Source organism: Plectropomus leopardus, chromosome 6, assembly GCF_008729295.1.
Source record: "Plectropomus leopardus isolate mb chromosome 6, YSFRI_Pleo_2.0, whole genome shotgun sequence".
NCBI lineage: Eukaryota > Metazoa > Chordata > Actinopteri > Perciformes > Serranidae > Plectropomus > Plectropomus leopardus.
In genome coordinates this window covers 29,166,766-29,183,853 of record NC_056468.1, presented here as the reverse complement: position 1 = coordinate 29,183,853, position 17,088 = coordinate 29,166,766, and the positions used below count along the sequence as shown (strand labels likewise).

The 17,088-nt window shown below is 37.0% G+C and overlaps 1 protein-coding gene across 3 annotated transcripts; it reads right to left on the bottom strand.

Moving 5' to 3' along the window:
- Positions 1-5,534: 5,534 nt before the first annotated feature.
- zgc:114041 (uncharacterized protein LOC574425 homolog) lies at positions 5,535-15,030 on the bottom strand. 3 transcript variants are annotated; one of them, XM_042487587.1, is made up of 7 exons: positions 14,749-15,030; positions 13,839-14,071; positions 13,617-13,760; positions 10,864-11,646; positions 9,371-9,393; positions 9,117-9,267; positions 5,535-5,702 (listed from the first exon to the last, which is right to left on the bottom strand). In XM_042487587.1, exons 2-6 carry the CDS (start codon positions 14,032-14,034, stop codon positions 9,139-9,141), a joined length of 1,275 nt encoding a protein of 424 aa, XP_042343521.1. In that variant the 5' UTR covers positions 14,035-14,071; positions 14,749-15,030; the 3' UTR covers positions 5,535-5,702; positions 9,117-9,138. The 3 variants fall into 3 exon arrangements, with proteins under 3 accessions (XP_042343521.1, XP_042343520.1, XP_042343519.1); XM_042487586.1 differs by lacking the exon at positions 9,371-9,393 and having other exon boundaries at positions 14,749-14,842; positions 14,946-15,029; XM_042487585.1 differs by lacking the exon at positions 9,371-9,393.
- Positions 15,031-17,088: the final 2,058 nt, after the last annotated feature.

Below are 17,088 nucleotides of genomic sequence, written 5' to 3'. Positions count from 1 at the left end.
CAAAAATGACCAAAAACACCATAAAATAGTATGTAAAAAAAAAAAAGACCCAAAAAGCAATACTATAGTATGGCAAAAAATTTTAAAACACAAAAACAAAAACAAAAATGTCCATAAAACTGCTGAAGACTGCATAAAATAGAGTGCTGAGACACGCCATGGCAAAACGTCCAAAAATACCATAATATGGCATGTTGAAATAATAACCCAAAGAGTAAGACTATAGTATGGCGAATACTGTCAAAAAAGGACAAAAACAGCTGAAAACTACATAAAATAATGCGCCAACACATTCCATGGCATAGTATCTTAAAAAAAACGACCAAAAATACCATCACATGGAAGGTGGAAAAAATTACCCAAAAAGCACATTAGTATGGCGAAAAATGTCAAAATTTGACATGTCCCAAACAACGCTGAAAACTGCATGAAATAGCATGACAATGGCATGGCAATGTTGCAAAAACTGCAAAAAATTTCAAAATTTGACATGTCCTAAAAAGAGCTGAAAACCTCTTAGTATAGCACGTAGAGGTGTGTTATAGCGTATAGTGTTGAAAAAACATCCAAAAACGGTCTAAAAACCGACAAAACAACATGTTGGAAAAAGCAAGGCTATAGTAAGGCAAAAATGTCAAAATTTGACATATCCTAAAAACAGCTGAAAACAACTTAGTATAGCACGTAGGGGCAAGTCATAGCGTACAGTGTTGAAAGAACATCAGAAAACGGTGTAAAAAGCCACAAAACAACACGTTGGAAAAATGACGAAAAAAAGCAAGGCTATAGTAAGTCAAAAAGCCAAAAATGTCAAAATTTGACATATCCGAAAAACAGCTGAATACCACTTAGTATAGCACGTAGAGGCATGTTATAGCATACAGTGTTGAAAGAACATCCAAAAACAGACTAAAAAGCCACAAAACAACACGTTGGAAGAATGACGAAAAAAAAAAGCAAGGCTATAGTAAGGCAAAAATGTCAAAATTTGACATATCCTAAAAACAGCTGAAAACCACTTAGTATAGCACGTAGAGGCGTGTTATAGTGTATAATGTTGAAAGAACATCCAAAAACGGTCTAAAAAGCCATAAAACAACACGTTAGAAAAATGACAAAAAAAAAAAAGCAAGGCTATAGTAAGGCAAAAATGTCAAAATTTGACATATCCTAAAAGCAGCTGAAAACCACTTAGTATAGCATGTAGAGGCGTGTTATAGCATACAGTGTTGAAAGAACATCCAAAAACGGCCTAAAAAGCCACAAAACAACACGTTGGAAGAATGACGAAAAAAAAAGCAAGGCAATAGCAATAGTATAGCAATAGTATAGCACGTAGAGGCGTGTTATAGCGTATAAAGTTGAAAGAACATCCAAAAACAGACTAAAAAGCCACAAAACAACACGTTGGAAAAATGACAAAAAAAAAAGCAAGGCTATAGTAAGGCAAACATGTCAAAATTTGACATATCCTAAAAACAGCTGAAAACCACTTAGTATAGCACGTAGAGGCGTGTTACAGCATAAAGATTTGAAAAAACATCCAAAAACGGCCTAAAAAGTCACAAAATAGCATGTTGAAAAAATGACCGAAAAGCAAGGCTATAGTAAGGCAAAAATGTCAACATTTGACATATCCTAAAAATAGTTGAAATTACTTGGAGGCATAACATGGAGGCTGGTTCTTGTATTCAGTGTTTAAAAAAAAAATATATCAAAAAACGACCTAAAAAGCCATAATATACCATGTAGAAATAATGACGAAAAACAAGGGTTTAGTATGTCGATAATGTCACAATCTTACATGTCCAAAAATCTGATGAAAACCACTTTATGTAGGATGTAGAGGCATGTTATAGTATACAATGTTGAAAACATATCCAAAAATGGACCCAAAACCCATGTAATAAAACGCCAAAACACCATAACATGGCATGTCGCAAAAATGTTCCAAAAACGATACTATAGCATGGCAATAAATTTCAAAAATTTGACGTCCCTAAAACAGCTGAAAACTGAATAAAATAGCGTGCCAACACACACCATGGCACGGTATGTTGTAAAACTGCTGAAACCATCATAGTATGACATGTTGAAGAAATGACCCAAAAAACAATACTATAGATTGGCAAAAAATGTCAGAAAATGACATGTCCCAAAAACAGCTGAAAACAGCATCAAATGGCGTGCCAAGACTTGCCATAACATAGAATGTTGCAAAAATGGCCAAAACCAACACAATATAGCATGCCCGAAAAACGACCTGAAAATGCCACACTAGTATGGAGAAAAATGTCAAAATATGACGTTTGTAAAAAATGGCTGAAAAACGACACAGAATAGCATGTCGAGAAATGTTATTGTATAGCATGTTGAAAAAATCAGTCAAAAACATCATGCTAAAGCATTTAGGGAAAAATGCCAAAAATGACATAGTACAATATGACAGAAAAATGTCAAAAAAAGTATTGAAAAAAATATAAAATAGCATGTAGAGTCACGTCATTGTCCAGCACGCTGTGCATGTTGTTTTTTTCTATTCAATGTTGTTTGTCCTGTGATGTGTGTGTTTGTGTATTTGTCCATATTGATTTGTTTTTCTTTTTGAATTTATTCCTGTTTGATTTGATCAAGGTGTGTATGGTGCATGTGAGCATGCAAGTGTATGTATGTATGTGTTTTTGTATATACATATCTTTATGTGTATATGAATGCATATGTTTCTATATGTATATGTATATATTTATATATGTATGTATAAAAATTGGGAAAAAAAGGGGGTAGGACTTGTTCAGTATTTACTTCCTCTTCCTCCTTTCGGACATGAAATACCATGTGAAATACTCATATTTGTTTAATGAATATGTATTGTGAGCTACTTATGTAGATTTTTTTATGGCACGTTTTTTTTATTTTACTTTCATTTGTTGTCTGATTTCAATTGACATGTTGAAATAAAGATCTATCTATCTACCTATCAATCTATCTACCTTGAAGAAAACATCATTATAAAGCACATCAAAATTACATCTCAAAATGACATAGTATAGTACGTTGAAAAATGTCAAAATATGACATGTCAAAAAAAGGGCTGAAAAACAACAGAGCATGTCAAGACACGTGATAGCATGTTGAAATAATGGCCAAAAACATTGTTATAAAGCACATCGAAAAAAAAGTCCACAAACGACATGGTGTAGTATGTTGAAAAATGTCAAATGTAACATGTCAAAAAAAGGGCTGAAAACAACATATAAGTGGAGACACGTCATAGTATAGCATGTTGAAAAAATGGCCAAAAAGATCATAAATATTGGACGAAAGACAAGAGCAATACTTTTTCATGCCATTTTGGACAAAATATTTTAGGATGACTATTTTATGATATTTTGAATGACATACTATAGTATGACACTTTATGGTTATTTCGACTTTTTCATGCTATTTTGGACAACATTTAAGAATAAAAAGTCCACTGATTGTTCTTGACATATTTGTAAAAAAACATAAAAGATTACATTATGAAACCTGTTACATACATCTGCAACCTATCTGTTCAAACTAGTATATTTCCTTAAAAAAATTAAAACAGTAAAAGTTATTCCTGTCTATAAAAGGAGAGACATGGCGCATTGTGGCTCAGTTGGTAAAGTGGGCGCCCCACGTACAGAAGCAGTGTCCTCGCCACAGCAGCTGCGGGATCGAGTCCAGCTTCGGCCCTTTGCTGCATGTCATCCCTTCTCTCTCTCCCCCTTTCACACTATATCTGTCCTATCAAATAAAAGCATTAAAAAGCCCAAAAAATATATATTAAAAAAAAGTGGAGTGACATCTATTCACCAACTACAGACCAATATCACTGCTTCCTCAGTTCTCAAAAATCTTACGAAAATTATTTTTGTCCATAAATGATCAATTTATAGCTATTTAACACTATATTGAGGGATTGTCAGTATGGCTTCAGAACAGGTCCATCTCGATCGCAGTGATGTAACTGGTGAAGGAGATATCTACTGCAATAGATTATAAGAGACTTCCTGTTGGGGTTTTTATAGGTCTGAAAAAAAATCTGAAATAAGTTTGACATTAGAGAGAGTCTGTATGATCTGACGGAAATAGGTTTATTCAAAAGAACTAAAACAAGGACAAATTCGAAGCAGAGATGAGTTTCTGTCAGAGGGTTAAATTTTGTAACAGCTGTGACAATAAATTAAAAACGTGTTCACTCTCCTCCTTTAAAAAAATGCTTCAAAATAAGAGCAGTAATTATGAAAACATTGAAACTGGTTGTATTTGCATGGATTACGGTTATTAAACTTTTTGTTTTATTTCTGTAAATTGTACAAAGTTTGTTTGTTTGAAGTGTTACAATGTGACCTGAACCATGTAGTTGGAGAGTTTCTGAGCTGAATTTGTTCTGTAAAAAGAGCAGGCACCGTGAGCCTGAGCTTCAGCCTACACCTTTTAATCCCTTTAATCCCTCAATGTATTTCATTTGCTGAGAAGATAAACTAGAACTACTACTTCTTCCACGTTATAGGATGACATTTTTAGGTTATTTTGTACAACATGCTATGGAACAACATTTTTATGCCATTTTGGACGACATGCTTTTTTTGATGACATACTGTTGTATGGAAAGGAGGATCGATTGCTGAACCTCTGACTCAGGAGAAACAGTGCAGGTTCTGGATTAACCGTGGAACAGTGGATCAAGTCTTTACCCTAGCGAGGCTGCTGGAGGGGTCACCGGAGTTAGCTCATCCGGTCTACATGTGTTTTGTGGACTTGGAGAAGGGCTAGGACCGCTTCCCTCGGGGAGTCCTGTGGGTGGTTCTGCAGGAATAGGGGGTGCCGGGGTCAATAGTGCAAACCATCCGGTCCCTATAAGCGAATTGAGAGCTCTGTCCCCATACTCCGCCTAAAGTCAAACATGTTCCCAGTTGGTGTTGGCCTCCCGGGGGGAGGAAGGGGTCCGGTTTGGGGACCTCAGAATTGCATCGCTGCTTTTTGCAGATGATGTGGTTCTTTTGGTCTCATCACACAGTGACCTCCAGCATGCACCGGAGCGGTTTGAAGCCAAGTGTGAAGTGGTCGCGATGAGAGTCAGCACCTCCAAATCAGAGGCCATGGTTCTCTGCCAGAAAACGGTGGACTGTTCGCTCTGGGTGGGGAGTGAGGTGCTGCCATAAGCAAAGAAGTTCAAGTATCTCGGAGTCTTGTCCACGAGTGAGGGTAGAACAGGGCGTGAGATGGACAGACGTGGTGGAGTTGCATCGGACGCAAAGCTCTCCATTTACCAGTGCATCTATGATCCAACCCTCACCGATGGTCATGAGCTCTGGGTAGTGACCGAAAGAATGAGTTTGCGGATACAAGCGGCCGAAATGAGCTTCCTCCGGAGGGTGGCTGGGCTCAGACTTAGAGACAGAGTGAGGATCTCAGACATCTGGGAGGAGCTTGGAGTAGAGCCGCTGCTCCTTTGCGTTGAAAGTGGCCAGTTGAGGTGGTTCGGGCATCTGATCAGGATGCCTCCTGCTGGAGCACGCCCTATTGGTAGGAGGCCCCGGGGCAGACCCAGAACACGCTGGAGGGATTACATATCTCGAACACCTTGGAGTCCCCCAGGAGGAAATGGAAAGCGTTGCTGGGGAGAGGGACGTCTGGAGTGCTCTGCTTAGCCTGTTGCCTCGTAACCCGGCCTTGGATAAGCGAACGAAAATGAATCAATGGATGGATACTTTTGCATGACATTTTTATGCTATTTTGGATGACATAGTGTAGCATGTGTTTTTAATGCTTATTTAGATGATATACTATATTTTGACTTTTTAATATTATTTTGGACAATATACTGAATTATGACTTTATTATGGTATTTTGGACAACATAGTATAGTATGACTTTTTCATACTATTTTGGACGACATACTAGAGAATGACATTTTTATGGGATTTTGGATGACATACTATAGTATAACATTTTTATGGCATTTTCTGACATAATATAGTGAGAATTTTGAATGCTATTTTGGGCGACATAGTATGACTTTTTTATATATTCATTAAATACTATAATATGACTTTTTTATGCTATTTTGGATGACAAACTATGGTATAACATTTTTATGCTATTTTATACAACACACCCGGCGAGGAAAACAGGACATCAGATTAAATGCCATTGACCCTCTTGTGCTGCGACCTTGCAGTTGGATGCAGTTAAAAAGAAAAAATCTGACAAACCTTTCTGACTTTTAAAAAACCCCAAAACATATTATATTACCTCCCTTTTTTAACATACCATACTATGACTTTTTCACATAATATACCTTGACTTTTTTTACTGACACTTTTTAACGTACTACCCTGACAATCTTTTAACATACTTTTTTTAAAGATATATTTGAAATATTTGTCTTTGACTTTCTTTTACATACTTTACAATGACCCCTCAAGCTCAGTGAGGGCTGAATTGATATGATTAGGTTGCAAAACTGTTCTTTAATCACTGATCTATTTGTAAAGCACATATCTCAGATTCCTCAAATACACTACAAATATCCTCATCCTGGTATCAGTTTCGTATTTGTGGTCGACAGCACCTGAAAGTTTGACCTGGCTGGTTGAGATCTGCATTTAGTTATGGTAGAGTTAAAAGCAGATAAGATACACAATATAGATCAGAACAAAGTCAAGATATGCGAGGCATGCCTTGAATAAGTACAGTGATTTATTTCTAAAAATGTTGCATTTATGACTGCAACAACAACAACTTGTAACGTGAAAAGGATTACATGTACTGGGACAAAATTTGAAGAAACTAACTTGCTTAAAACATAAAAAAGGCACATAATCACCCCAAGTAGCCTATAGTTTTACTTGTAGTGACAACTACAGTTATGTGGATTTCAAGTTATCTTAAAAAATCATTTAGGTGGTTTAAAGTTACAAAACTTTATTTCCTTTTAAAAACTCATCTTTAGATTCTATTGCATAGGAACATCTGATTTAATTGGACAAAATTTGTATTTAAAAAGACATAAAATCTTTACTATGACCCGTGAAGGCAAAATATGTCCCAGCCAGTCCCTGAGCCATTCATACTCCCAACATACCAGTACCACAGAAAACCAGTCACACCAGAGTTATTTACAGCTTAAGAGTTACCAAGGCTCCCCACTGCAGCCTGACTTACAGTTGGTTTACTGCTCTGATGAGATACTGGAACCTTATAGCTTCAAAGAAACCTAACAATAATACTTTTGCTTTTTCTTTAAAAAAAATGATCTTTTTTTAAATAAATATGCTATAAGGCAAACTTATCAGAAAGTCAGGAGGCTCTATTTACAGAGCAAAAAGGTTAATATCCCTCAACAATTCTTTCACAACGTATCTGTTTCTGATACTGTTCAAACTGTTGAAGGAAATTCTGGTAATATTCTGTGTTTATCTTCAAAGTCCCATGAAAAGACCAGAATCAACAATAACATAACAAGCATTACCTGATATCTTGTTTTTCTGTGCCATAAAGCTCCACTGTTTTCCCCTAAAAATATTAAGACATAAATGAGCCACCCTGTTACATCAGCTAAGATCGCTCTGCCATTACTTTAGACATTGAGGTCCACTTTAAAGCTATCCCAAAAACATTTTCCTGCTGCCATAAATACTCACAAGCAAATTATTTCAGCACATGAAAAAAGTCTCAAAGAGTGCTCTATTTCCACCTGTTAAAGTACCATAACATACAGAGAGGGGATGGCAGAGGTTTTTTGTTTTTTTATCATGGATTTTACTGTCTTACTGTCAATTAAATATAAATATCTGCCTTTTTTTTCTTGTAATACAGCGATTACTGTCAGTGTTTCTCTGCTGTTTATTTTTACATAGAAAGAATGTGATGATCGGTGCCAAACATGAGAACCTGCTGCACATGTGCTATTTAAAGACAGTTCACCCAAAATCTGCCTTCCTTTCAATATAATGGAACTAGATGGAGCTCAACATGCAAAAATAAAATTATTAAAATTCTTAAAAAATTATTCACATTGTCCATGAGTGGATAAAAGTTTCTACTGAGTGGTGATATTATTGGTGGGTGCAGTTATGAAGAAAGAAAATAGGTCCAACATAAAACTGCTAACAGCAAGGTGTGCAGATTACCTTGAGTAACGAGGTCATGTTTTCTGGAAAGAGACATTGCTGTTAAGTTTTTCAAATACAATTTTTTGCACTTCAGGAATCACAAGCCGAGAGCCATCTAGTTCCATTATATTGGAGAGAAGGCAGACATCTCTACGTCTGATATCTCCGACACTCAGCAACTCACAACAAAGCAATCTATGTCGATACATACACTTCACTTCTTGAATACACTTCTTAGCACTACAGCTAAGAAGAAAAATATGTATGCTTTGGAGTGTCTTTTAAGGACACAACTGTAATATGAGTCGGAGCCTGTCTGTATTACATAAGTACAGCTTTCAGCCTGTGTATTTGCTCAGGCGCTGTGGGCCTCCAGGCCTAAAAGGAGCACTTGGATCCTGCTAACTGTTAACAGCTTGCATCTGTCACTGACATAGTTATGATCACAATTCCAGAATAAAATGTATAAATACGTGCTTTAGAAACTGTGCAGGATCCCATTTCTGTTTGTCCTTGGAGTGTCTCTTTTACAGATATGTTGTTAAAGATGTCAAAAAAAAACCAAAACTGGAGAGAACAGAGTTTGACAGTCAATGAGTCAGGCAAGAGGTATTCGAAAGGTTAACCCAGGGCATTAAAAAAACTGGGCGTGTTATATTTTACGTGATAGACAAGAAATTAATTCTCACTAGATTAATTTTTTGGTTAAAACCTTTTTCTTTTCTTTTTTTTTGTTAAAATTCTATTGGCTGCCAATAAAAACAGTACAATTTTAAAAAATGTCAGGCAGAGATGAAAAAAATCTGCCTGCACCCTTTCAGTCGCAAGACCCTGAAAGGGTTAAAGACCTAAACCTGCATCCCAAAACAAATTAGATCAAACCACTCAGCATACAGCAGTTGTTCAAACCATGAACAAGTTTTTCAGGCACCTCCGGCTAAAGATCAGATAAAAAAAAAAAATCCTCACGTCTCCTCTCGTCTAATGAACTTCAGCCTCTGCTGGTTTCTCCTTTGAATGAGACGGTCGACCACAACGACAAACACCGCTGACGAGACGAGGCAAAGGCCTGAGAGGTAGAAGGCAGAGCTGTAGTCGTTTGTGTGGTCCACCAGCCAGCCTGCACAAGAAATACAGAAGAAACAGTCACATAATAATGACAGTGTGCCAGTGCTGACAAGAAATAAACACGTAAATATTCCCTCAGGAGAGTGAAGACTTACAGTTTGTGCCAACTTAGTGTTACCTGTAAAAACACACACCAATATACATTATCATATTTTTATAAGAAGAAATCTGAGTCTGTTATAAGTGGCCCATTACTCTAGCACATGGGATGCCTTTATGTTGTGCTGCAGTCATTTATAAAACCAGAAATCACTTTTATAAGTGGTAACTGTTTCTTTTTGGAACACAATAAGCTGTGATCAATTTCATTGATTGAAAACAAAGATAGATAGCACACGTTATCAAGACCTTGTTAAAATTTTAAAAGGTAGAAGTACATTTAATTTATGATGTTTGATGATGTTTTTGCCATTTTTCTTTTGTAGAATTTTTCTGCATAATGTCAACATAGTTGTTTTTATAGGACAGGTCCCTTTTTTATTAGCCTCTTGCTTCTTGACCTCTCTTGAGACATTTCTTATGTTTTACTAATGTGGATTTTTATGCACTGTTTATGTTTGTGGAAAAAAAAGAATAAATCCATAACATAAAAGAGATTCTGATATACTTAAAAACGAAAATTGAGGGATATATGATATGAATGACAAAAACCAATCATCACCTTTGTGTGAGAAAACTTAACTTTTTTAAATTTTTAGCGTCCTACAGTTTTCTCCCACTAAAATAGAGCAGTGGAGACCGGTAATGAGTTGAGGTGACAAAATCAAAATCCAAATACTGTCAACATACGATGCCTTTTATCTTGTGTTTTCTAGACTTGCATGTCTTTGCTAGCATGTAAGTGATAGTTAATAAGTCAGACTTCTGAGAGGGAGTTTGGTGTAATATTTTTCACCAGGAGCATGATGGGGAATTATCTTAAAGAGAAGTAAGTTGTAGTTTTGCAAATAGTGACCCTGAGAAATCTTTGCAAAATCATAGTGTGTTGCTAAGAACTCAGATTGTCCCCCCAGGACTGGATACATATTTAAAAAATTATTAAAAAAAACACAACAACTCTCGCCGATCAAAAGTTTTTCTGTGTTATAAAGCCAAGGTCAGAGCCAGTCAGCAAGCTTATAACAAGTAGCCTTTAAATAACCACCAAGGTTACTACAGTTCATTCTGAGTGGGGCGTGAATGTGCGTATGAAATTCAATGACAACCCGTCCAGTAGTTCTTGAGATGTTCCAGTCTGGGCCGACAGGACGACACCGCCCAGCATGGTTTCACACCACAAGCAGGGCCGAAAAACCTGCAACTTACGCCTGACTTTGAATTGTTGTTTGGCTTTATCCATAATATGTGATATGGATCAGGGATAACCACGCCCAAATCAACCCAGCTTCAGGAAAAACTAAGATGACAGCATTTCAAATTTGGATTGAGGTTAATGTCTGAGAATTTTTGATGCTTTTTATTATGCATGTAAGACCCTAAATTACATATTAATAAAGTAATTTTGGTTAGCAGAGGCTTTAAAGCTGCTATATGAATAAACTTTTGTTTAAAATCTGGTACATTTTGACAATCTAAACAGACTGCTCACCTGCAGCAGGTGGACCGATGAAACCGCCAGTGCTCCTGAAAAGCATAAACAGCCCCAGTCCGCTGTCGAATCCCTCCAGGGTTACAATGTCAATGATGGAGGTGACGTGAATGGCCACCACGCAGCCGAACAGGAAGCCATAGAGTGACACAAAGACCAGGATGACCCAGAAGTTGTGGCTGATGGGCAGCAGCAGAAGAACCACCCCGAGCAGAGTGGCCACGATGGTGAGCAGCTGCAGGTTCCTCAGCAGCCTCATGTTGGCGATCCACCCGCAGATCAGCCTTCCCGTCAGGTCTGCAAATGCCAGAACAGAGAGGATGAAGGCTGGCCAGTATTCATTCATCCCCAAACTGGTAGCGAAAGGCACGAGAAAGAGAGGTGGGATGAAAAACCCTGCTGCTGCAAAGATGGCAAACAGGATGTAGAGGAGTAGTTCAGGTTTTCTCATCAGGGAGAACTGGAAGATAGTCTTCCTCTTTGGTGGGAGCACAGCGGCATCGACTTCTAGATCATCTCTGGTTTCCTGTATCGGGCTCTGGGCTGCAGGCAGAGGTCTCATGAGAGCGCCGCAGACACACAGGTTGAGCTGAAGGCCTCCGATGATGAGCAGGGAACCCTGCCAGCTGTAGCTCTCAATCAGCCACTGGAAGAAGGGACTGAACAAGAAGGCGAAGACACACTCCCCGGAGCTGGCGATGGCGTAGGCGATGGGACGCAAGCGGACAAAGTAGTGGCTCACCATGCTGTTGGCAGGGATCCACGAGAAGCACATGCCCATTCCTGGAAACAGAAGATGGGAAAACTTTAACCTTGTCATTTCTTTTTGGAAGACAGAGGTCCTCTGTCAAACAGACAGTTCATCCCAAAATCGAAATCATATATTTTCCTCTCACCTGTAGTGCTATTTATCAGTGTCGACTGTTTTGGCGTTGGAGATATCAGCTGTGGCGTTTTCTCTTATATAATGGAAATATATGGCACGGTGCAATTTTTCTTCTGTTTTGGAAAAAAAACTCAACAACGTGTCTTTCCAGAAATCATGACCCGGTTTCTAAAGATAATCCACAGACCTCGTTGTAAACTACATCTGCCAACCGTGAATCTACCTCACCGAGCACCACTGAGCTGGCTTACACTACAGCTCAGCCGAGGAGCACACCGTTAATGTTTACATCTTGTGCTGACATGAGCTCGATCCTCTTTTTCATGAGTAGATGCACACTTCATTCTGCACGGTGATAAAGCTGACGGAGGTAGTTCAGAAGAGAATAGATCCTACGTGGAAAAGCTCACAGCAAGGTCTGTATGTTATCTTGAGTAGAGAGGTCATGATATCTGGAGAGAGATATTACTGTGTTTCCCCTAGGTTTATAGTTTTGTGGGGGGGGGCTCACCTGTGTCCTCCACGTGTCTGGCGTAACTCCACCATGCGTGATACAGAGAGCAGAGAAGAACTGTAAATGTGTGACCATGTAGAGACAGAAATGACATGCTGCCGTGTAAATAAGTTAAATAACATAAGGCTATTTAGTTTGTTTAATAAGTTAATATAATGGTAAGGGAAACACTGTCACTGTTGAGTTTTTCAAATGTTTTCTTTGGTGCTTTAAGCTCCACAAGTCGAGAACCATCTAGTTCCATTATATTCAGGAGAAGAAAGACATCTCTACGAATGATATCTCCACCACTCAGCAATTCACATCAAAACATTATAGATTAATGAACAGCACCCGCTGAGAGGAGAAGTATGCATTTTTTGACTTTGTTTTAATCAAACAAAGTAGTAACCTTTAGATCACCCACCTGCCAAGATATTTTTGTGCTATATGGGTCAAAAAATGCTCCTTAAAATATCTGATGTCTGTCAAAATCTGAGTATCCAAGTATTGTCAAAGTATCTGAGTAGTACACTGCATTGAGTAGGAATCATTAACCCTATGAAACCTGTGTTGATGTCACTTTTGTGCTGCATTCAGACGCCTTTCAAAGTATTTAACCCTCTGAAACCTGAGCAAACTGGTTGCTTTCTTTTGAAAAAGCAGGGCAATAAGCCACTTTGCAAGATTTTTTTGGCAAATTGCTAGGAATTAGGAGACTTAGATTTTAAAACATGGCAAGGGAAAAATGTCCAGAAAGCTATAATTATTATTATATATGTTATATTGTGTAACCAAATTATTAGAATTTTTAAGCACTTTTCTCAAGTCATTTCTTGTTTTCTTTTTTTCCCTTTCTTCCTTTCTCTTTTTGTGCTCATTTCTAGATAATTTTCTTGTAACTTTCTTGCTATTTTTTGAATTATTTGTTGTTAAGTTGTTAACTTCTTCCCATGTTTTTTAAAGACATCAAAACAATTTGCTCAGGTTTCAAAGGGTTAATTTGTAGCCTTGCATCCAGTTTTAGCGTTTGTGGTATGTTTTTGTTGGATAAAATGCTATTTCGTATTTGTTGTTTTGTATTTTTGTATATATGGAAAACACTTGATGTCCAAATGTAATAAGATATGAAACAGCAGTGTCTGCTTGCAATCTCCTCTACACTCCTCAGACTACTTATTTGAATAACTGTTAAGAGGTCTGACATAAAAGTCAGAATAAAGAGAAACATGATCAGATGGTCTAACAAGTGTCTTAATAGGTGGTAAAATTAATTTTCTTCGCGCTAAAACTGACCAAACAAAGTATGTGAAGTAAAAAAAGAAAAAAACTGCAATTTTTCCTGGTGTTCACAAAATGTCCTGAGTGTGCTACCTTGCAGGATGCCCATGCTGAAATAGAGACATGGCAGACTGAGGTCCAGAGACGCCAACAACATCCCCGAGGCAGACAGCAGACCGCCGACTATGATGACCACTCTCTGAGAAAACTGTAGGGTCAGCACGCTGGCCACTGGAGCTGAGAAGAAAATGAAAACAAACTTATAAAAAAAAAAAAAAAAAAAAATTGGAATTAAAACAACTTGAACATCATTACCTCCAAGGTGAAACAAGGCGATGGTGGTGGAGGTGACCAACGAGGTGGTGCTGGTCAAGACTCCATAGTGACTCTGGATGTCCTTGAAGAAAAGACCGAAGTTCTTGAGGACGGCACCAGTGAGGCCCATGACGAAAAACGCTGACGTGACCACCACCCAGCCGTAACCCCCATCAGGAGGTCTCCTGGACTTCATGTCCACCGCTCCTCCGCTGGCTGCTCTCCTGCCTGTGCTGTGAGATCGCCACAGAATGAACAAACTGATAAAGCTTAAGCAGAGCAGGCAGAGTTCACAAAAATGAGCGTGCAAAACACACAAACACATGAAACAGCAGCTGTGAGAATACTGGATCTGGTGAACATCATCGTGTTTAACAACTTCTGTTGACTTTAGATAAATGATTTCATTTGTATAGCTTTTTCAGTAAACGTCCGAGATTTAAAATCCTACATTCTTTGTATCATAAGCAAAATAACTAAAAAAAAACCAAAAAACCTTAACACTTGCCAAAATATTAATTGTAATATAAAACATTGCTTTTTTTCTTGACTTTCCTGAATGAGGAATTTGGCAAATTTTAAGTATTTTAAAAATACTACTAATAAAATAAGATGTTACTGATTTGTAAATTTAAAATGCAAGATCAGAAAAGTATCCGAGCTTTTTAAAGACTTTAAGACATTATTTTTATATGATTTCTTAATACCAGTTAAGGGCTTCTTTAGATTAATAGGCGATAAGGTGTGACATCCTAGATTGCATTACTGATATTTCTGGTCACTTTCTATACAAGGCTTTAAATGTACAACGGTTTTTCTGAAATTAAAAATATAATTAGCAAACACAACTATACAACAAACAAATACATCAATCTCTTTTCAAATAAGAAATATGAAATGTCAAGCTTACGTTTCTTCCAGCTACCACCCACCTCCCGGCGTCCTCGACATATGTGCTACTTCAGACGTTTCCTTCAGCGCTGCAGTGAAGTCCTCAACAACGCCTGGGTGTAAAATTACAGTGCGCGCTCACTCAGAAGTTTAAGGTAACGCAATTAAAAACAAAAAACGCTGTAAAAATATTTGCATCTATAATATAATTCATACCGTCTGCGACAATATTTAAACCCTTTTTTCCCCACGACGGACAAACAAAAGTCACAGCAGAGAACAATAACACCATAATTAGACCCGACGTGCACGGGCGAAACGTCCGGTACGAAGCTGCAGCACGTCCGCAGCGTATGCAACATCCGGATTTCAAAATAAAGTATCTAACTCGATGTTGTTTCTAGTTACCGAGTGTTTTAAAATAATTAAAAAAACAAAACAGTTGGTCAGTGTCCAAAATGATGGTGTATATAGCTCATAAAAGGTCCCCATAATTAAGAATGACAATAACTTCATAAAAGTTTGACTGAATGTTTTTGGTAGCTTGACTTTGCAAAGCTTTGGGAAGCCCATTTGTACTAGGTTAAAAAAATATATAATACATATATTTTTTAAAGCGAAAAAAACAAAACAAAATAAAAAAAGTAAGAAAACATTCGAAACGTCTTAATTGTGACTTACTACAAATCATACAAATTAGATTGTATAATTTTTTTTACTGATTTACTATCTGACAATTTTTATTTAGAAAATGAAAACTTGGACATATCACATCATTTTGTTTTCACAGTATTTTTTTTAACTGATTTGTTACTTACTTACATAGTTACTTTTATTTTCTTTGGTGGATAAAGGCCTCTCAGACTGTAAAAATAAAATGAATTGCACAAAAACAGTGGAGTGGAAATACAAAGTAACATTAAATAAAGTACAAGTACCAAGAGATTCTATTTTGTACTCAAAAAAATAAAGGGCCGCAAATATTGATTACTTTTATTGTCAATTAATCTGTTTATTATTTTCTCTAGTAATTGATTAGTTTTTCGGTCTGAAAACTGTGAAAAATGTCAATAGAAAGGGTTTCGTAAAGACAGAGACGTCATCAAATGTCCTGCTTTGTCAATAACCCAAAGATAGAGGAGTTAATAAACCAGATAATATTCACGTTTAAAAATCTTAAATGAGAGAATTTTGAATTATTTTCCCTTCAATTATTACTCAATCTGACTGAGTATTAAATTAGTAGCCAACTAATTTACTAGAAAAAAAAAATCAATCATTGTAGCTCTAACTTAGTGGGCTGGTATTTACAATGCACCACTTTTGCTGGTTACAGATAATATTTTTAGTAGTCATTGCTATTTATTCTACATACTTTAAATCATAATTTTAGGCAATTGACTTTTAAAGTGTCTTTGAAACAAATTGTCCCAATAAGGTCTAGATCACTTCATATTCCACTTTCAGTCCTTGAATATATTTAAAATACTTTCCCCTGAACTACAGTGGTATGTGGACTATGGCTTAAATGCTTGAATATTTTGGCAATGGCCTGAAGTTGTGCTGATTGCAAGGACACCAGACTCAACTTACTAGACAACATGTTTGAAATGAGTAAAGACATTTAAGAAGGGTGGATGTTAACAAGCGTGTGTTCAACCTTGAGTTGGTTAGGTCAATGTATCATCTTAATGATCAACTTCCTTGACCTTTGTAAGAAGCGGTTTTAACACTCGACTACCTTCTCCTATCTAAGTCAGCAAAATGTAAATGTGCAATATGCTTTTTATTTTAATGTGAATTGAGAAACTTTTAAAAATATGTTTCAAATTTAGTAAATTCTTTATATTGTGATCTTTTTGATTACTTTGTCCTTTCTGCTATTTTCTTTTCAAGCCTTATAGCTGGTTTTGGTGTCACAATGTGCTGTTTTAATAGCACTTTAATTTACAATGTGGATATGAGTTTCAAAGCAAAAACAAGTTTTCTTAGAGCTAAAAACTGAATTAAACTGTTCTTTAATTTTCACACCACCTCTCACAATGAAAACATAATACAATAACAGATTTTTAAATCACCTTTGTATGTACTTCATTTATACTGACATCTTGCTGGCAGTTGAAATATAGTATTTACTATATTTTCATTTTAAAAAATTATAAAATTTTTCTGGACATATGTACACAAATATACTGTAGGTATATACACACATACATAGAAAACACTCGCCTCTATTAGACCATTTCTCTTCAGGTGAGGTTAATGGCAAAGGCTAGTCCTGCTAGCTGTTTGTATGGACACAACACACACTCTCTCTCACTCTCTCTCGCTCTCTCTCTCTCTCGCGCGCGCGCGCACG